Source organism: Ammospiza caudacuta, chromosome 5 (assembly GCF_027887145.1).
Source record: "Ammospiza caudacuta isolate bAmmCau1 chromosome 5, bAmmCau1.pri, whole genome shotgun sequence".
Classification (NCBI taxonomy): Eukaryota; Metazoa; Chordata; class Aves; order Passeriformes; family Passerellidae; genus Ammospiza; species Ammospiza caudacuta.
This window is the reverse complement of record NC_080597.1, coordinates 58,566,890-58,588,426: the sequence shown is the minus strand read 5'-3', so window position 1 is coordinate 58,588,426 and position 21,537 is coordinate 58,566,890. Positions and strand designations below refer to the sequence as shown.

The following is a 21,537-nucleotide window of genomic DNA, read 5'->3' as shown; positions in this document are numbered from 1 at the left end:
ACAGTAGGAGACTCATTTCTGACTAATTCTTCAGTAAACTCCTACTTTATCATCTTTTAATCCCCCCTTAAGATATTTTCTTCTGGAACACACCCCATTTTCCTTTTCACACAAGTAGTTTTATCTATACCACAGAAGACATAAAGATACATCTTGCTACACAAACCATCTGTTGGGTAAATCTTACCTAAATTTTCTGTTTATGAATAATAGCTGTAATTAGCCCTACATGAGAGAGGGATTGTTGCTTTAGTGAAAGGTTCCTCAATTATGGGCACATATAAGCCCAGGCATAGAGAAACCAAGGCTTATTATTCAGCGTGTAGACATTTCCTTGTACTTTTGCCATCAACTCAACCACAGCACATATTTTTTTTTAATCTGATGATGCAGCAATCAACCCAGAACTGTCACAACAGCAAATCACACTTTATGTACAGTTGGATAATAGAAGCCAGAGCTGAGCAATGGATATGCAAAAGAAATGAATAGATGGATAATTTGAAGCCTCAGGTATGAAGATGAAATTGGAGAAGAGCATGGAAAAAAAAAGGCAGAGAAAACCTATTAATAACAAGACTGAGACAACACCCAATAGAAAATCCTAACTGGTTTTTTATCTGATATATCTTCCCTAAAGTATTGTAAGAATCTGAGCTACTTAAGGATACTGACAGTGCTAAATCTGGGAGCATCTCTAGAATTGCTTCACTGGCACATCAATCCATGACTATAAATTACAGTAGTATTTCAAACCTATTTGCATATGATTTACCACAGTATCTGTTGCATCTGTTCATTAGGATGATTCAACAAAATTCGTCAGCAAAGTAGATATGCAGTCCTACAGTAACCACATGGTGCACTTCAGTTAATAAGTACCAAAATTCACTACTTGTAAGTACTTACAGAAATTATAAAATTGATTAAATTTTAGACTGACAGCCTCTCTTTCACAAGAGATGGCACTGCACAGTAAATTAAAAGAGTTTCATGGTAATGTGTTCAGAAAACATTTCAAACTTTTAGAGATATTGAACAACACTGTGATATACTGTGCCAAATACATTTTCTGAAAATGTAAATTTTTTTTAAATCATTGATACTTTGATATCCATGTATGGATATACTACAGTGAATTTCAAATACTACAGTAGTTCTTATGTCTAGAAGAGCAGGAGGAAGAAGGCAGAGTCAAAGTCACACTGCCAAATACTACTGAGGTGGTGGTTGCAAATTTTAGGAAATATCTTTTTGCTGCTAAAAGAAATTACTACTGCAAAAGCCCTCTTCTAGACCTAGTTAAGGTCTTTTAAGGTAATTTTATCTCAAATAACAAATAATTTAAAAAATAATATAGAAAAGGAAGTATGCAAAGGATTATACACCCATTGTTGCATAAGTAAATTGGGATGAAGACAAAAAATGCTTTTTCATCACCCTTCTAAGGCTGAGTCATTCTACATGTTACTTGTGTTGAAGATAGCTGATAAGTTTTTTCAGACAGCACTGAAAAACCTACAACCAGCTTCATGTATATCATCCTCAAAGATACGGATCTTTAGTTTACAAACCCTTCAGTGGCCTTCCAGTTGAGTGAAACATCTAGCTTATCTGGTGTGCATCATCTGCATCAGGGCTTGGACCAGATGACTCCCAGAAGCCCCTTCTGGCCTCAGCTCTGAGCAACTCTGGCAGTCACCAGAGAGTGACAACCCCTCTTGCCTCTCTCCCAGCATAGAAATCCCCTGTCCTAAAATAGATAGAATAAATCACCACCTCGTGGTACCTGTGAGTCTGCACTATCTAGATCTGCATTTGTGTAACACCCAGCAGAGATTTTAACTCATAAGCAACAGAATTATGGGTGTTCTTACCTTTGAGAACAGGCTGGAGGGCTTGATTTTCTCAGCCTGTACTGCTCAAGGATGTAAAGGCATGCTTCATCCAGCAAAGCAAGGGTGGACAACCCTGTTTCTTCTTCTACCTTCCACATACTTTGTGCAACTACCAGCTCAGCTGCCCAATCCTAACAGGATTCATTTACGACCCCTGAACCAGCCACCAAAGCTTCACTGTGCAGAAGACCAGAGATTTTTTCTGGTGGAGCTTTTAACTGCATCCCTTCCATACACGTGTTCTTTCTCTCCATCTCAACACAATCCCATAAGTGCCATGCATTCTGAGTAAGGATTCATGCCAGCTGGCATTCAGCTCATGCCCCATCAGCATCTCACATGCTTGAGCTCAGCATTGGATCTCCCCCCTGTCTATGGGGATTCAGGAAAGGCTCTGTGGACACCAGCAGTGCTCAGAGCTGAGCCTCCAGCTAGGACTGTCCTCTCAGGGGGGACTGACTGTCCTCTCAGGGGGGACTGTGACTGCCCTTTCAGTGGGGACTGTGACTGTGACTGCCCTTTCAGGGGGCACTGTGACTGTCCTCTCAGTGGGGACTGTGACTGTCCTCTCAGGGGGGACTGTGACTGCCCTCTCAGTGGGGACTGTGACTGCCCTCTCAGTGGGGACTGTGACTGTGACTGTCCTCTCAGGGGGGACTGTGACTGCCCTTTCAGTGGGGACTGTGACTGTGACTGCCCTTTCAGGGGGCACTGTGACTGTCCTCTCAGTGGGGACTGTGACTGCCCTCTCAGTGGGGACTGTGACTGTGACTGCCCTCTCAGGGGGGACTGTGACTGCCCTCTCAGTGGGGACTGTGACTGCCCTTTCAGTGGGGACTGTGACTGTGACTGCCCTCTCAGGGGGACTGTTTCCAAGGCAGCTGCCTCCCACTTCCCTGCAGATGGCTGTGTGCACTGGAGGAGTGACTGATGGAGGCTCCAGAGGTCAGGTAATTCAAGCCCCTGTGTTATTACTGTAGGCAATATCAATAATGAGTAGAAGCAATAAAACCATGTACATGACTTAGAAAACTCTCTTTCCTTTACTATGGTAAGGAAAACTATAAAGCAATAGTCACTATTAACCTAGTATTTATTAAAATCCATCAATTTCCAATGTTGTTTATGAAAGAACTGCTGGTAAATACCCTGTCATGACAGTGATCTGATATCACTAGGATAATGGATTTAATATCTTTAATAAATTATCTTTTAAAATAAACATAGTAAAAATGTAAATTATGTGTACTCACCAGAAGGTTTGCTTTTACAGTGAATCCCCTGCAAACAGAAAAAAAATATTTTAAAATCTGAGGTAATAATGAAAATAAATATTGCTCCATCATTGTACACAAGTAAACATACCTTAAACAGATAAACATATTCATAGTCCACAACAGAAATAATTTTCAAGGTTAAACAAATTATTTTCCAATACAGTAAAAAAGCACATCAGTGCTGCATATGATACATATGGGGGCACAAGATCAGCATTATCCTCATTTTCATGTATTTCTACTCAGGTGTTTAGTTGCTTTAACAAGTATAAGAGTTCCATCAAATAAAGACATTATTTTATCAGGTACTACCATTCCTACTGACCAAGAGTTCCTGCATTATTTCATTAAACTCTACAATGGATTTGTTTAGACCAGGGCAAAGAAACTAATTATTTTACAATGGAAAATATCTAGAACATTATTGAATATATATTATTTTTAGAAGACCCTACTAGAAAGGAAGCATTATGGCAATTGCAAATGAAGTCTAGAAATAAGACTTTTTATTTCAGACAGCTGGCTTAGAAGACTGAAAATTAAATTACTCAACCACAGTACTTATTGTGTTCAAGGGAAAGTGTCTTTGTAAGAGGCAAAGTGAACCTGGCATTGAGATTTTAACAAGCTTCCAGCTATCTTTCAGACAGACTACATCCATTTTCCCAGTAAAATAAACACTTAACCACACACTAAAATTTTGTAGAGTACAAAAATAACAAATCTTACACTGACTGCTATGCATGACATTCTAAAGAAAGGCTATTCCTTAGCCAGCAAACACTGGTTGCTGCTGTTCTGGCATAGCCCTCATACCAGTATTCTTTTGCATACAGAATATATGTTCCCATGTCCTTTCCTTTAAAAGCAGCGTCCTGTTGACAGAGATACTTTTATCACACCCACAAAAGTATAGGCAGCACCTGGTCTCCTCTGCTCTCAAATGGGATGGCAGCTCTCAGTCCTTTAAAAACATTTTAAGATCCTGCCAACAAACCAACAATCTGTGAGATCCAGAGCCAGAAAAGACTTCTGGTGGACATTTAGAAGTTCTTTAATTGAAACACAGAGGCTACAGCCTGGGCAAGCACTAGCACATCATAAAATAACTATTTCTTGGTTTTCCCGGAGGCTTTCATCCACAGGGAAGCCTGTGCTCCTCAGAGATAAAGCTGTGGAGCAAAACCATGTTATTGCAGCAGGTGAGAAATGGCAGCACATTCACTTCCAGCTGCCTGGGGTACCTGAGAAGTGTGTCCTGTCCTTCATGACAGCTTTTTATTTGAGCTAAATAAGCTCCTTCTTAAAGGAGGCCTTTAGAAAACCAGTGACCACTGTCTAACCTGTATCAGTTCCCATTCTTCTGTCTTTTTGGCAGTTCTATTTTTTAGCAATCACTTTTGGACATCAGTTGTCATCTTTTACTTCTGGCAATTTGGTACTATGACTCAAAAAAGTGCAAATGCATAAAAGGTGGTATTTTAAACCCCATTTTATAATAAGACAGATGTGGTCATATACTATCATAGACTAAAGATTAGAAAAATTATTTGTGACATTGTTAAAGATATTGGTTTGGCTGTTTCTACAGCATAATACATTGACACTCAAATTAGGACCTGTTGCAACAGACAAGAGGTAATGGTTTTAAATTAAAAGAGAGTAGATTTAGATCAGATGTAAGTAAGAAAATGTTTTACAGTGAGGGTGGTGGAAACATTCAAGGCCAGGTTGGATGGGGCTCTGAGCACCCTGATCCAGTTGGAGCTACCCCTGCTCACCACAGGGGACTACATGACCTTTGAAGTTCCCTTCCAGCCCAAACCAGTTTATGATTCTATAAAGTATACCAAACTTCTTCACATAACTGTTTTAAAACTGGGATACTTCTGCTTAAAGGGTTTTATAATTTCCTCAAATCACCATGAAAACTGAAAATGGTAACTGATAAGACCTAATTTCTGCTGTAGAAATACTAGTTATTTATTAATTGTTTCAGAAAGGAACTGCTGGATCAACTAATTTCTCAGTCATTACTTACTGGAAGAAACTCATCATTCATGAGGCTTATCATTCAGCAAATTACTTCCATATTTTTTACTTCCCATTCTGCAGCCAGACTGTTGAAAATATTTTGGTTAGGTGGCTTGACAGAGTTCCCAATTGCCAGTCAAAATTTATTAGAACAGCATCTTTAACTTCTCTAACCATTCTTTCTGGCTACAACCTTAGTGCAAAAAAAATATATTTAAAAAAAAATCAAGATCACACTGAATTAAAGAAGAAAAAAATCTCACAAATATCAAAGGATTCAGCCTTTTGATTAGAGAAGGTCATCCCCCTGTTATGACACCTGAAAATTGATAACTGAATGTAAAATAATTAAATTGTATATATTGCAGGAGAAAAACCAAAACACCATTTCTGTGGGCTATGGCATGATAAAGAAATTCTCTTATACCTTATTCTCTTACATACCTTTTAGTCTATCCTAATTAATTATTGGGTTTCACTATTGCATAGAGGAATCCTATTATCTGAACTCTTACATTTATTTTCTTGTCCTTTCCACAGGAAAGAAAGAAACATCCATCTGTGACTTTTGATCTGGTAAGGAGATGTTTTGTCATTCTTGAGCACTTGGTTGTGTTCTGAGTTGTAGGGAAGGTTTACATAAATAATCAAATATTTGCATGAACACTTGCCAGTTACAGCAATATTTGTTCACAGCCCAATTTCTTATTTTTTTAAGAAGTATTTCATTTTATTGTACAATACCAAGTGGGTGGGGGTGGTATTTTCTTTTACAATCACTGTGCAAAACAGTCCAAAGAGACCATTTGTCTGAAAGAATAATTCAAATGAATTAACCAAGTTCCTCTCCCACTTTCTATATCTTTTGTTTTCAGGAATTTTCAGTGATGAGTGCAATAAAAAAGCATAACACACTAAAACAGGAATGGAAATTTTCTTCCCCTTTTACAAATGCCATGGGCGTCTTTTATGCAAAAATAAGATCCTGAACATGATAGTACCTTTTACTCCTATACAGGGAGAATCTTTGATTCATATCTTCTTTGGCAAAGAGCCTAAATAAAATATACTTACACAATGCACAAACAGTTAGGGATTTTCCTGTTTCTCTGGGGTTTTCCCCATTTGTGGTATTACTCAACTGTAGCTAGAGGTTATCTGAACAGACACCACCAGCATGCAGCATTCTGAATAGAAGATGTGGTGCCAACTTTTTAGCTAGCACAGCAACTTCTCCTCAGTCTAAGACAATTGTAATATCCCATTGTTCTAACAACTGCAGAGAAGAGAGTGAGATCAGCAGAGGAAGACTTGGATTAGGGGCACAGAGAGTGTTTGCATGAATTAAAATTGCCAAGAAAAAGAAACAAAGATCAAATCTGCTTCCCATTTCCTCTCATATCTCCAGGCACTAAATCAAGTGCAAAATTGTGGAAATTCTTCCCTGGATGTTCTGTCATGAAGGAAAGAGTCTGAGGAAAATTTGGGTTCACAGTCAACCTGTTAGTTCTATTGTACTCAATCATAGAAGAGCTGGTGGCAGCTCTTCCACAACTCTATAAGGAATAGTAAGAAGCCTGAAAATTCCTTAAAATGTGTTCTTTGCTTGAGACCAGGTTGTCAGACATTTAACATTCACTCATTAAGACACCTACATTAGTCAGTGAATGTAGGATCCTGCCTTTTGAGTGATGCTCACTGGCAAAGCTATTAACTACATTCCTACTTCAGGTTCAGTTGTCAGAGAAGGCAGAGACAAAGGAACATGACCATATTCTGATGTTTCCCTCTATTCCAACAATCTATATTCTTTAACCACCACTAAGTGCAAGCATGGGATTCTATGTACTTTTACAACGCAGGGAAAGGGTAGGTTTGCAATAATTGATGTTCAAATTGTAGCCAAAAGGCCAGTAAAGATGGTTAATCTGAACATGCTATTTTTTGATTTCCAATTGAGAGGAGATGCTCTGCAAAAATCCATCTTATTCTGCACACAAATACAAAGGATGTCCCAGATCACTGGGTATAGTCCCCTCATAACCACAGGTACCATATAATCTAATCCCCTTCAAAAACTGGCAAAGCACACTTTTAAAATCAGTCAGGCTTTCATGTGCACTGCTGTGAGAGCCAAGGCTATTCCAGAAGACCTGTTCTCTTCTAGCACCAAACCTTTTAATTTCTTACATGACCACAATAGTGGTTGGCTTCTACTGACTTCTGATTGCACTCATTATCTTTTCACTTAAATAGATGCTTTCCACCCTGGAATTTACTTTTCATTTTTCTGCAACCAGTAATGTACCTTTTCTCAGTTTTTTTGTGTAAAAGCCAAGCTCTTTTACTCCTCTCTAATAAACTAGATTTTCCTTCTTACCATCACCCTTCTCAGCACCTTCTTCTAGTTTAATGTATCTGTCCAAATGGAGTGACCAGAACCATCCACAGCTGTGAAAACACTGGGGTTCATTTTGTGCCTTGTAAAGTCACACTGATCTTTGTCTCAGTTGGGAACACCACAACCATGTCATATCCTCCACCACAGAGGGGGAGCTGCTTTACCCTGCTGTGTAAACAATCCAGCAGCAGCTTTCCTTTCTTCAGCTGCTCACCCATTCAGCTCACACAGGGAGGAGGCTGGCCCATTAGAGTCCTCAATGATTTCTCATGGCGCCTAGTAAAAAACCTGGCATGCCAGTGTCACCTCAATCACCTCCATAAGGAAAAGTTCTTTGAGCAGTGGACAGCCACAAAGTTATATGCATCTCCAACATTCAAGAACATTGGATGGAAAAAGAAAAGATTCAGAGCTCTAGCTGTATCAAAGGCTCCACAGGCCATCAACAAATCACTGTAATTCCTTTCTGAGACACTCAGCCCCAGAAACTGTCTAGGGATTACTTCATGGAGGGAAATAACTGAGTATGCTTTAGCTTTTTCCAGAGCTATTTTCATAGATAAAGGCCATAATGCCTTTGCAATTTACACGTCCTTGATGATGATGGGGACTGGAACCTCACAGAACTTTTCTCATTATGTTCTTAGAAAGCTCACTGCTGTATTTATCTTACCAAATGTATGGAAACAGAATTCTTTACAGTAAAAGAAAGCACAGTGATAACATAATGATTCCTGTCCCACTGAAAGAAGACTTAACCATATCAAGTATTTATACAAAAAATTGGAAGTGGGTGAAAAGGAAAAATAATAGACCTCCAAAACACACTTGGCAAGTGAATTAAATTGTGGTTACATTTACCAAGAACCACAGAAATTGCAATGAAAATTTAGAACTATTAAAAATGTGTAGTTAGTACTGCTGATACAGTGCCCTCAAAAGACCTTTTCTCTAAAGGAACATCCGTATTTATTTTGACATCAAGTGTAATTATTCTCATTGCCAAGGTAAAACAATGTTACTAATGACAGTTTTCAATTTTTGGCAAACCACGAGGTTGTTCTTCAGCTTTTACTGACAATGTGGTGATCTGATACATGTGAGCAGCATGCAGGGGGATTAGCTAGGCAGTCATAGAGGGAAACATTTGGACTGTTATCCATGCAGAAAAGAAATAGCCACCCAAACTTTTGGCAAAGCATTATTTTGGACTATTTTAAATTACAAAAACACCTGGATGCTGCTGGATTGTTTTACAGAATGCTTCAAACAAAACATCTGAGTCACGGCTACACAATATCCAGCTCCAGGTCTTTTCTCTGTGTGTTCCAAGTGGAGTGGAAAACATCCCATCACATTAGTGCAGTGCTCAATCTGAAAGAATAACTGCTCCTGAGAAGTGGGATATCAAGCTCAGGCTCAGTGCAGTGCTAACAAGGTCATGCACTTTTTGGATGAGAGCCGGCCTGAGCAAGGTAACATCAGGCTGTGTTACTGCTCTGTTGATGGGCTCTGAGCTCATCAGTGAAACAGCCTTGAACAAACAGGGAAGACATGATTGTGATTACTGAAGATTATTGGACACTCTCCAGTAAGACTTCACAGGGATCTCAAGCAGAGACTGTTACCAATTGTCTTTGTACTACCTTCCATTTCACCTGTAAATGCAAAGGTACAGACCCTGACTTCCACAACCTGCTCCCTGTCACCAGGCCAACACCTCCAGCACAGCTCAGCAGCACTTCAGGAGTGCAGGAGCACTTGACTTAGACCTTCATCCCCCTTAGATTTTCATCCTTCTGTTTATCTGCCATAGTCGGGTATAACAGGTTTCTGTTTTCCAGGCAGTATGCATTTCCTCCTGCACTGGCTGATGCAGAGGAATCCTGTTCCTACATTTTAACTGCACTGCTCCATATGTTATCAGTACTGGCATATATCTTCTGGCCCTCACAGTAGCCACTTGGCTGAATCCTTTTCACAGAGCAGAACAACTGGAAGACTTAGGAGTTAGAACTCTTGGCAGGGATGTGCATTTATCCTATAAGTGAATAGCCAGACAAAACAATGTTGCTTTGAGGTCTCTCAGTTGGGAAGAATATTCCCTGCTTCTAATTTTTAAAATGAATTTTATTTAAAAGTAATGTTGAGATACAAAAAAGGACCTATATATAAACCACTTGCTTTTAAATTTATTGGACCAAAGGGAGCTATGACTGTCTGAAATAAAAGCTGCCTACTCTATTGTATGCTTCAGCTCCAGGACTAGCAGCAGAATTTGCTTCAAGCAACAGTATGTGTTAACTTCTTTCCTTTAGAAATTAAAAGAACCAAACAAAAAAAAAAATTGTCAATCATTTTGATGTCACGTTTCCTACACTATTAACACAAGTTGTTAACAAAAAAGAATAGCATACAATAGACACAGTAAAATTAAAATGTACTCTGACTGCCATACTGTCAGCTGGTAAAAATCAGCACCATCCCATATGCAGACTGTCAAAAATTTCAGACCACTCAGCTACATGAAAGGCAAACTAATCTACCAAATCAGCACTTCTACGATAACAATGAGACAGGGACACTCTGACACAGCATTAATTATTTCAGTTACTTTCTGGAGATCTCACACAGGGATGAGATCAATGGAATCAAAGAAATGTAGGGTGGAAGAGGTTTCTGAAGGTCACCAAGTCCAGCCTCCTGTTAGAAGCAGTAATGTCACCACCACCAGATCAAGTCAGCAATTATTTTGGTCGTTTCTTGAAAAACTAGAGGACACAGATTCCACATGCCCTCCAGACAACCTTGAGGGTTGCTCTGAGGTTAGGATGTTATAATGATCTTTGCAGCACAAAACAGGCTACAAGAAAAAAGCTCCCTCAGCAACACTGACAGAACTGAGACTAGCAGTCTCAGAGGTGACTGGAATCAGTGGCCTGTAAGATTGCCATAGAAAAGAACAGAGAAGGAAGAAAAAAATAGCAAGAGTTCAAGTGAAGATTATGAGAAGATACTCTCCAGTACAGAATTGCTCCTCCTGCTGCTGGAGACAGTAATAATTCTTTCATTTGGAAATATGCATTTTTATTTTTGCCTGCAGATACTTTTCTATTCCAGTTACTGTCTTCTCAGCTATCCTAACACTATTGCTCAGCAAAAAGAGGGGACATACTGCAGGCCTTGTTTTCCAGTGTTCTGGCATACACAGCAAAGCTCTCACTGTTTTGCTCTAGGCAACTATCCTTTTAATACATGTCTAGAGTCAGTCCCAGGAGCAGCACTCAGTGCTCAGCTGTACACTGTCAAATTTATAAATGAAAAATGCCACGCTGCTTGGATCCAGAAATTGTGGAAGAGTTTGGTTGGGTGAGACACATTCTACTGATTTGGTTGAACCTTGAATCAGATGCAAGTGAGGATACATTATTTTGCCTATTGTGGTGGGTTGCCCCTGGCTGGATGCCAGGTGCCCACCATAGTGACAGTGCCTCTGTCACTGCCTTCCACCACTGGACAGGGAATAAAGAACGTAACAAAAGCCTCCTGGTTTGAGATAAAGACAAGGAGAGATCATCCAGCAGTTGCCATCACAGGCAAAACACATTGAGCTTGGGGGAAATTAGTTTAATTTATTCCAAATTAAAATCAAAGTAAGTTAATGAGAAAATAAGGAACAAACCTTAAAGCACCTTCCTCCCACCCCTCCCTTCTTCACAGACTCAACTTCACTCCTCATTTGTCCACCTCCTCTCCCTCAGCAGTTCAGGGGAGCAAGGAAGGGCAGCTGCAGCCAATTCATAACACATCACATCATCATTGTCTCTGCCACTCCTTCCTTCTCAGGGAGAAGACTCCTTATGCTCTTCCTCCTTCCCCTGCTCCCGTAAGGGGTCCTTCCCACAGGAGACAGACCTTCACAAACTTCTCCAAAATGCATCCTACCCATGGGCTGAAGTTCTTAATGAACTTTTCCAGAGTGGATCCCTTCCACAGGGTGCAGTCCTTCAGGAACAGACTGCTCCAGTGCAGGTCCCCACAGGGTGACAGAGCCTGCCACCAAACCTGCTGCAGTGGGGCTCCTCTATCCACAGGGCACAGGTCCTGCCAGGGGCCTGCTCCAGTATGAGCTCCCCACAGGGTCCCAATCTCCTTAAGGCATCCACCTGCTCCATCAGGGGATAAAGAATGCTGATATCCCAGAGGGCACCGTCATCACTGATGGTCGAGAGCAGTGGTGGGTCTGTCTTGGAGCTGGCTGGCAGCTTCTTACAGAAGCCACCCCAGCCCAGCTACCAAAACTTCACCAAGCCAACACACCTATGCAAACATCAGCTTTGCCCATGAGAAAAGGGTCACATAACTCCCAAGTAAGGCAATTTCTCCGTGAGAATTTTGCATTAGTGGGTAGTGAAATAAAGCAAAAGTTTTCAGCCATTTGCCAAATGTTTTCAGCCAAATCTAAAAGAGGGCTTAGGTACCTGAAATATAATTTAAGCAAACTGTGGTAACCTCAGCTCAGGACCATGATCTATAATACCCAATGAAATGTCACACAACCCTGGGGCACTTAAGCTTATTAGACACCTCCTTTTCTGATCTGAAATAGCCCTGGATGCATGCAATTTGGTGTTTAGTTTGTGACCAGAACAACACTGGAATGACCTCTAGTTCATGTCAGGGATAGCAGACACTCATAGTGAGACACATCCACATCACCCAGCATAGCACGTGGCTGGAGTTTTAATAGTAACAGGGTAAAACTAGCAAAGCTCAAGCTTCCTTCAAACTGTAAATAATAGAAGAGGAAAACAGAATATGGGCATTTTGCACCTTTTATACTCCAGCTTTCAAGTTCTCATCTCAAGGAACCACCAGGTTCAACATCCTCCTTAAACTGAAGCAGTTCTGAGCTGCCTGTTTGCCACACAGCCTGGTAAATGAGAGGGTTTCCCAGGCCTCCTGTCAAAGCAGTCAGAGTGAACAGAGGGGAAACAGAAGAATGCTGGTCTGAGAGAAGGACAGGGAAGGCACAGTGAAAATTTTAAGCTGAGTTTTTTGAGTGCTTTCAGCATTCGCATAGGAGATCTGTTTCCTACTTACATTTTATCCTAAGCAGTGACCAGAAAACAAACCAGAAACTGAAACTTTGAAAGAGCAGCTCTCAGCAGCTGCTCTGCAAGAGAACATCTTCTTTGTGGAAGAGAGTTTCCACAAAGAAAATTTCACTCATAACTCAGGTTTGTGGGTTCTAGAGAGTGGAGATCAGACTAACTGGGTGCTTGGCTCTTTCCCTTGCCTTTCCTGATGCAGCACCATGCTGAGTATGCAAGTTTCTCATACTGCCCTGACAAGACTCTAATGCTTTCTCAGGATCTCCGCTGCATCTGTATTTAATAACCTAAAAGCACAGCAACACAGCAGCATCACAAAATGGGTGAATGTTGTAGGCACTACCCTGAAATGTGCAGGAACTTAAAAATAAAAAATAATTTTCTAGCCCTGCCATCATGGATCACAAACTCATAGTAAAATTTAGAATAACATAGCACACTTTGCAAACATTTCCTATAACAATTCCAAGACTTTGGAGGCCACATTTCAGGGTTGCAACTCCCTTCAAAGCAGGAGCATATGTTTCTGGGTTTTGCAGCTCTGATTAAAATGATTTCTCCCTCTTCTCCTTAAATAGAATAAAATTTGAAATTTAAATAATCATGGAACTATCCCTGATTATATCTCTTCCAGATGAGAAGTGATTTTTAATGCTGACTTTGGTTTTATTCTAGCCTTAGCTGGTTATGTTGTGTAAGGATGTAAGGCCATACAAATGATCCCACAGGACGTGGTAGAAGCCATGGTAGTCTCAGATGATTGTATTCTGCATTCCTGCCTGAGCCACAGCTTCAGTTAAGAAACTGCCTCTATTAAAGACTGCTAAGCAAGCCTGATTGGCTCTAAAAGTGCTTGCTTGAGTTACAGAAACATCCTAGCCACAACAAAATGAGGGAAATCTTACTACGTTAAATTCTTTTCAGCAGTATTCTTGAAAATTTTTAGAGAAAACTTTTTCCTGGCTATTCATATTTGTATTATTATGATGTCTGAAAGTCTGAATCCTGCATCAGAAATCCTATACCAGAATCCCTAAATGCATGCCTTTGCTCTCCTATCAAGAGCAAGGAATACCAAAAACACCTTTGCCTGAAAGAATTAGCTGTGTGAGTACATAAGAAATTTAAAACTTTCAAGATTTACTGTGTAAAGAAACCCTACTGAAAATATCTAGTGTGTATTGTAGCTGAAACATTTGCGGTTTGAGAAAATTGACAGAGAACTAGTTATATATAATTTTGGAAAATTTAAAGAAAAATAAATAATATCCAACACAAATTAATTATTTGAAATGTCATTACATATGTGTGTTTCTCAAAATTTTTACTAATCATAATTTAATGGGGTTAATCATAATTTTGTGGGGGTATGGGGAAGGGGGAAAATCCCTGTAATAATCACATAGTTTACTTTTTTATAATGTATCCTCCTTGTTCTGTAGTTGCTAAATTTAGCACAGGGCAATTAAAGGAGGCAGAAGTCCAAGAGAAGGGCTTCTAAAGAAGCAGAATCCTACTAATTTTACAAAAGCTAAATAGACCCATCAGTGTTCACTACTTTCATATGCTGCTTTACACTCTGCCTCATTTTTAATGATAGCACTTACTGCAAGCCATCTATGCCATACATTTGCTTGAAAATTATATGTGATTTTTAACCTCTAAGTGGAAGAGAAAATAAGCTACAAAGGCAGACTGAATGGTAACACAGATCTGACCATGCTCTTAAAATTATTCTGTTGTATCACATATAAATATAATATGTTGAAAATGAGGGGGAAAACTCCAAAGAACAGATATTACTTATCAAAACTGAGCATGAAGCATCACACTATAATGGTAACTGCAATTGTGAAAATTTTCACAAAGATGTCAAAATACTAAAAGCAGTGGAGAAAAAACACTATAGTCATAGAAAAAAGAACAGCATGTCAGGGAGATGAGGAAGTGGGAAAAAGATGAAAGAAATTTGCATATGTTGGGATAAAAGGGAAAAATAAAACTGCGCACAGTGAAAAATCTTAACTGCAATAAATTCTAATTCCTCAAAGTTTTTCCAAGAAAAGACAATGAATGTACATCTTGTACTGTACAGTGTTGTTTATGTGATTCATACTCTCTGAAAATATGCAGACAAGTAGAGACAATTAAAACTTAAGCTCTCTTCATTTTTGCTTAGACACTTCCTGAATGAGGTTGCATATCCCATACAGTTTTCATGGTGAGTCCTATATTTTGCATGCTGGAAGAACAAGACATGCCATAGAGCAAAACAGGTCTTTGGCTCTGATAACTGTTCCAAAGGATTAAGTCAAATATTATTTGAAGGACCATCTGTAGATCCCACAAAAGAGGATGAATGAATGAAAGCAGAGATACTTGTCTTAGAAAAAAACTCAGTATGTCATCTACTCTACATTTCTGCCTTAGGAAGAAAGACCTTTATCTGAGACATATGTGAGCTACATTAGACATATCTCAGTTATATTTTCTTAGTGTGTGTGTGGAGATCTCTATAAGCTCCACAGGCAATCCATCCCAGTGCTCAGCATCACTGGTTACTGTGATTTTCCAGTCTGTTCATGACCTTAGAAAATTCTGACCCACTGAATTCCTATGGTTGTGAATGCAGGGGTAATGCTGTGATATGTCTGTATCACTACTGAGTATACATTAATTTATTGGTTCTGTGATCATTCCCAGACAAGTAGTTCAGAGTTGCTCTGAAATTTCCTCAGCAAGACACTGCAGTTTGGGGCATACTTTCTGGTTTGTGTTTTTAAGATGGCAAATAATTTCCTGGTTTTCAAAAACTAGCCAATAAATGTTAACAAAATCAGGAAAAAAAATATAAGGAAATTTTTTTGGCAGAATGAATACTACAAAAACATCTGTAATAGGTTGGTATATAAATCTTAGGGACCTCTCTTGGGAATAATGGTAACAAAACTCATAGAATTTCAAATGTGGGATCCTGGTTTGAACAACCACCAAGCCACAACACAGCACAGGGAAACTTATGGCTCTCAGAAATCAAATTATTTTTAGGCAGAGATAGGAGGAAACTCCTTTCTTAGGTCCAAATTTATCCATCCATCCATCCATCCATCAGCAAAGCCTAGCATTTCAATGCTGAGCCAAAATCCTGGATAGCATCCAAACCTATCCTTAGAAAGAAGTCTTTTAAACCTCTTTTGGTCCTTCTCATTTTTGATCATCTCTGGTTCTCTCCTATGCACAGGCATCCTGGCAGGAGAGGAAGAATGGAGTAGTATAAACAGACATGACAATGTATTAGGTACAGCACTGCCAGCTCCACAAAAGTGCAAATTAAACTATTCCTAGACCTCACTGCAAGAATTCCAGCTAGGTCACACCACGTGGTCTCGTTAAAGTTATTACCACTCCGAGAAAACCTGTCCCACCCAGATTTCATCAAGTTACAGGTAGTTTTCCAACTGCAAAGCAGTCAGATGGCTGTGGAAAGCACCTACTTCCAAGTCTCAATACCCTCACGACTTAGTTTTGTGTCCAAATGGAGCTGAAGGACAGATCAGATCCCTAAGATTAGGGATGAGAAAGATTTGTAAGCTAAAATTCACTGCCAATAATAAAGGCATCTTCTGCTTAGCTTGCTTATATATCCCCTTTTGGGTTTATCAAAAATGTGTCTCCTGCTATTTGCAGGAGATTATATACCGATTGCACATAAGTGATGCTGATGTCTCGGGGTGAAGCTTCTAACACTGCCTTGTGTTTGAGTTCCAAGACATTTTGTAAGGTCCAGTTCCAACACCTTTTAAATCTATGCCCTCAACTTCCATGACTTCTTGTATTCTGTGCTTGCTATTCCAGTCTCTTTCCAGACCTTGCAACCTTCTTCTGGAGTTCCTGAGAAAGAGAGAAGGGGAAAAGTACAAAAGCTACCATTGCATTTTTTGCCAGTTCTGAATTGCAGAGCTTTCTCCATCTCCACCTCTCTTATGGGAGCTGCTGGTACATGCTGTAACACTGAGGTACACTGCACTAAGTCCCTGTTTGTGCCTGTCACTGGCTGTTTCCTTCTCAAGGGGAGAGGAAACATGACAGCACCTAACCAGTGGCAAAGGATACAACATGAAACTGTCTTATATCATTGCCAAGATATTTTGACCCAAAGAGCAAATGTGAAACACAGCCCAAGAGATAAGCCACCCAAATGTGCTAAATTGCAGCTCTTCCAAGCACCAGCAGAGAAGACAAGGAAAGATTCCTAAGCACATGGGTTAATATCACTCTAATACAATGACTCAATATGATCGAGCCCCTGAAGTTTTAACTAACGAGTACTTGACTTATAATTATAGTATTCAAAGCAGTTAATGAAAACATATAATTAAGACACACCACACAGGAAGGTCAGAACACTTTTGTACTTGTGAAAACCAGAGAAATGAAATAACTTGAAGAGAGCCACACAAGTGATTCGATGACAGGCAGAGAAGTAGACCCCAGGCTCTCTGTCTAGGGCATGCTCTCGTGGATTGTGCTGCAGCTCAGCAAATATTAGCAAAGGATATGTTTATATTTTTATACATCTCCAGTCATTAGATATATCAATGCATTTACAAAAAAGTCTGTGTTGAACTGTACTCCTATGATGAGATTTCATGTACCTCTCTCACTCACCCTGAGGATGTCAGGTCTCTGATCAGTCTCTTTAGACATTTGCCATGTCTAAAATTATGTTTTCAATCAGATTTTAGAGGACAACTGAATTATGCCACTCACGTTGTCATATCCATTTTCTAGAGGCTTGGGATCACTTTTAAAATATTAACTGTTTAATAATGAACAAAGAATAGCAATTTATGTCAGCTGACTTTGTGGACTAAGGGCTATACTATATCACTGATTTTTCAGTGTGTAGTATTGAGCAAAAATGGACTGATCCATAGTATAAATATCCAGTAAAGAAACACCACGTATTTTGATTATGAATAGCAGGAACAAGAAGCAGTTATATATCAAGGATTTGTTGCCAATAACCTTTATAATTAGAGGGAAATCCCAGATTCAGTTTAGTGTTTCCTTCTTTATCCATAGCCTTTGGAAACATTACTGCATTAAATGGCAGACAATACAAATAATATTTCATAGTGTTCTGGGGAGTGTTTTTTAAATGTAGTACTCTTGATCTTTACCAGCTGTTGAATCAAATTTGGCATAAGCCTATTTCTTTGTGTACAGCCTGCAAACAATGTGGATTGTAAAATGAGTAGGGCACAAACCCAATTCCAATTGCAGGCTGGGATTCCCCTATGCTTTTACAGGGAAACTTGGTTGATAACTGTGTTTCCTATTGGGTGGGGCATGGAGACCATGCCCATAACACTTAATCTTCGAATACTAGAATATCACGTGAATTATAAAGCCAAGCTATTAAAATAAGGAAGAAGAAATAAATCATAACATGTAATAAAAGTTTAGTTGTTCATTTGCTATCATTCAACCCACAGCTGTATGTTTTTTATACTGTTTAAAATTTCATATAATACTGGCATAAACATCCAGTGTCCTTTTATTTTCCTTTCCTGTACTGAACAGATGCACAGTTTGTGTTACAGTAATGAAACCCAAATATTTCCTTACACAAGGTAATGTAAGGATATCTTGCTGGATACCCATGTTAAACTAATTCCTAAAGTTGAGATAACAGTTCAGTGCAGATGTTTTGCAAGTCATATGCCTCAAAATAGTTATGTCACCATTTGCCTTGTAAGTAGCAACCAGTGCTTTACTCAGGTAAGAAGTACCCATGGAGGTCAAAACTGCTCACAAATATCTGGTGGACAAAGCCACACTAAAATCTAGTCTACTGGTCAGACTCAACAGTTTCAGTTATTAAACCTGCTAAAAAACTTCTGACAATACCCATATTTGAAAAACACAGAAAAATGCAAATTATTGCTTTTCATATTCCTTGCCTTATAAAGAACCACACAGCTTCAAGTTTGAATGCAGAAGAGAAATTTACTGTAAAAACTTCTGGGAAAACTTCATAAGAAAAAAAATTTCTATAATATTCACTTGTAACAACAACAGCTGCAGAAATCTCTGATAGTTTTAAAATGACAATATCTCATTATCACATTAAGGAAATTGCTAGAAATAAGTAATTGATTCTCTACTTTTTGATCTGATGTGCTATAGCAGAAGGGAGCACACACAGATTTCACACAGACAAAGGCAAACTGTAACCCCTGACTAGTGCCCCTAAGAAGAACACATCATGGGGAAGACTGACTGCTCCCTTTTAGAATAACTCATGAGATGGATTGAGCCCACAAATCATGGTCAGTGATGCAGAGAAATGGAAGTTAATTTCAAAGGAGAAATAAGTTTCCTTCATTAAGTTAGTCATGAGATTCTAAAGTTCATGTAGCTAAAGTGCTTTGCACTAGATTGAAAATGCTATGCTGGCAGTAATTTATCCTGATGAGATCATTGTTGTTCCCTCAGAGAAAACATTTTTGTCTTAAAAAGTCATTAATGCATTCAAGATTCTACTGAATGCAACTAGCAGAAACATCACATTCAGACCATTAACTGAATCCTGTCCCTAATATCACAAATGATTGATTGATTGATTCTGCTATACTGGAAACAATGTATTTCCCCTGTAAATAAGAAAAATAAAACACACCTTTCTCAGTTAATCAGTCTTTACTATTGGAAAAGTGTAAGACACACTCTTGAAGGTAGAGAAAGGGATCCAGTTTGCAAAACCTTAGGGCTGTGTCTAGAGGAAATTAGTGAATCAGTCTTCATAACACACATACCTAAGGTTTGACAAAGATACCCTTTAGGGCCCCCAGAGGTAAATCCTATCCCCTAGACTGAAACCCATCAAAAAAAGGTTGATATTGATTTTTACATGCTGAGTCTGATAGTCCTACACTCTTTGGAGGAATAAATTAGAATGACAAATCATTTCTATTTCAAACTCTCATTGCAGCAGACCAAGGAGCATAAATTATTTAAAATGCATGTGTATTTGCATTCATGAATATAAGTTCATAAAAATTATTGAAAAGTATTTGGGTACATCTAGAGATTAATCTCTTATGGCTATATTTTATTATTCTAAAAACATCTAAGTAGATAAAGACTACAGAACTTGCATACAGAAACATAAACTATAGTACATGAATATTTAAATACAGAGAGGGCTTTTTTTTGCTCAATCTAGTATTTTATAAGGATCTTTATTCCTGATGTTTTTCTAGGATACATATATTAAATATAAAATAAGTTACTTCAACATGAACTAACTTAATATCTGGGAGTACCACCACATTTAAACAATCATTAGAATGTCTCACTGGTTGTCCTAAGTACTGAAATCTTCAAGCAGTTTATACAGACAGCCAAGTTCTTTCATAGTATCAATTTCACTTCTCTGTAGGTAGCACACAGTTATCATCCTCCACTAAGACTGAAAGTCAGATTGCCTATTATTTAATTCCTTTTTGTTTTAACTGATCTTTCAATGTATGCTAAGTTTACAATTTCAGAATGCCAAGGGCAGACTATCTCCATGCTGCCCCTTTGCGGGGATATTTGGAATTGTACAAACCCAAAGCTATTAAAGACGGTGTGGTTCACACCCCTTCATGCACATACAGAAGTCATTAAATTTAATACTGGTTACATTCAAACCACAAAATGAAGAACATGTTTTACTCTTTCTCATGCTTAATTCATTTATTCCCAGCAAATTCAGTGTTTCATATGTTCCTAACATAATTAGCAATTTCTGAAACTTCTCATTCCTCCCTCTCACATCTCTTTGGCACCACTGCTGTTGTAAAAACTGACTCTGGAAAAGTAATGAATATTAACAAAATCTTTTTTTTCAAATACAAAAGACAGATTTTAAACTAACAGCAGCAGTTGCAAACAGACAAAGCTGAATTTTTCTACCCCCTTTCAGAGTAATTTTTGCCACTTTGGATACTTAATTCAGAATGACAGGAATATAAAGTGAATGTTCAGGACAGCTGAAATATTTTTCCCTTTTTGCTTTCTTGCTTTTCCTACAATTATTTTGGTAGCCTATAACTACTATATTAATAGACAGCAAATTGGAACAAGTAAGAGATTACCTGAGAACAAGAAAGTCCACATTCTTCAATCCTGGGAATAATCTGACAATCAGCATTCCAAAACAGAATTATTAGAAGAATCTGAACATAATAACTTATCATCCTAAATTGAAAAAAAAAAAATTACAAAAAACAAAACCTCAGAAGAAACCTTCAACTCTGACAATTCTCCTTCTCGTGCCAAAACTTTAATATGAATTTTAGTCCCTCCCACAGCACCTCTGAGCTCCTCCCTCTAAAACTTTCCAAAGACAGAAAATTGCTAGTTCTGGGAAACATAAAGCATGCTCAACCCATTTCGTATGTTCCAAATTGAAAAATAGGAAACAGTGATTTCTGACAATCACAGTAAAAACCTCTTCCTTCTGGTTTTCATCACATCAGCATTAGATCAGTTTCAACAGATTTCTTTTCTGTAAATTCCATATATAAATAGGAATTTTGTTTCTAGAGTGATGTACCAGACAGGTTCATGGGTATTCAAATGCAGTCTTATTTTTCTGTTTTTTTAGTGCTTTCAATGAGAAGAAAACCAGCTTTGCCAAAGTGGGTGGTCTTGGAAGATTAGTTTCCTCTTTTCATCAGCAGGAACACCAGATTCTTTCACCCTAGAAATCTGAGCCTTGGATTTTTTTCTACTATTATCTAATTGTATCAGTAGCAGCA

General features: G+C 38.6%; 1 protein-coding gene across 1 annotated transcript in view; it reads right to left on the bottom strand.

Annotated features, from left to right (window-relative positions):
- IL17REL (interleukin 17 receptor E like) overlaps positions 1–21,008 on the bottom strand; it is a 43,590-nt gene extending 22,582 nt beyond the window's left edge. Inside the window, exons 1-2 of the mRNA XM_058805877.1 lie at positions 20,872–21,008; positions 3,152–3,179 (exon numbers count right to left, since the gene is read on the bottom strand). Coding sequence (XP_058661860.1) covers positions 3,152–3,179; positions 20,872–20,973 — 130 coding nt within the window. The 5' untranslated portion in view covers positions 20,974–21,008. The remainder of the gene's footprint in view (positions 1–3,151; positions 3,180–20,871) is intronic.
- Between the last annotated feature and the right edge of the window lie 529 nt (positions 21,009–21,537).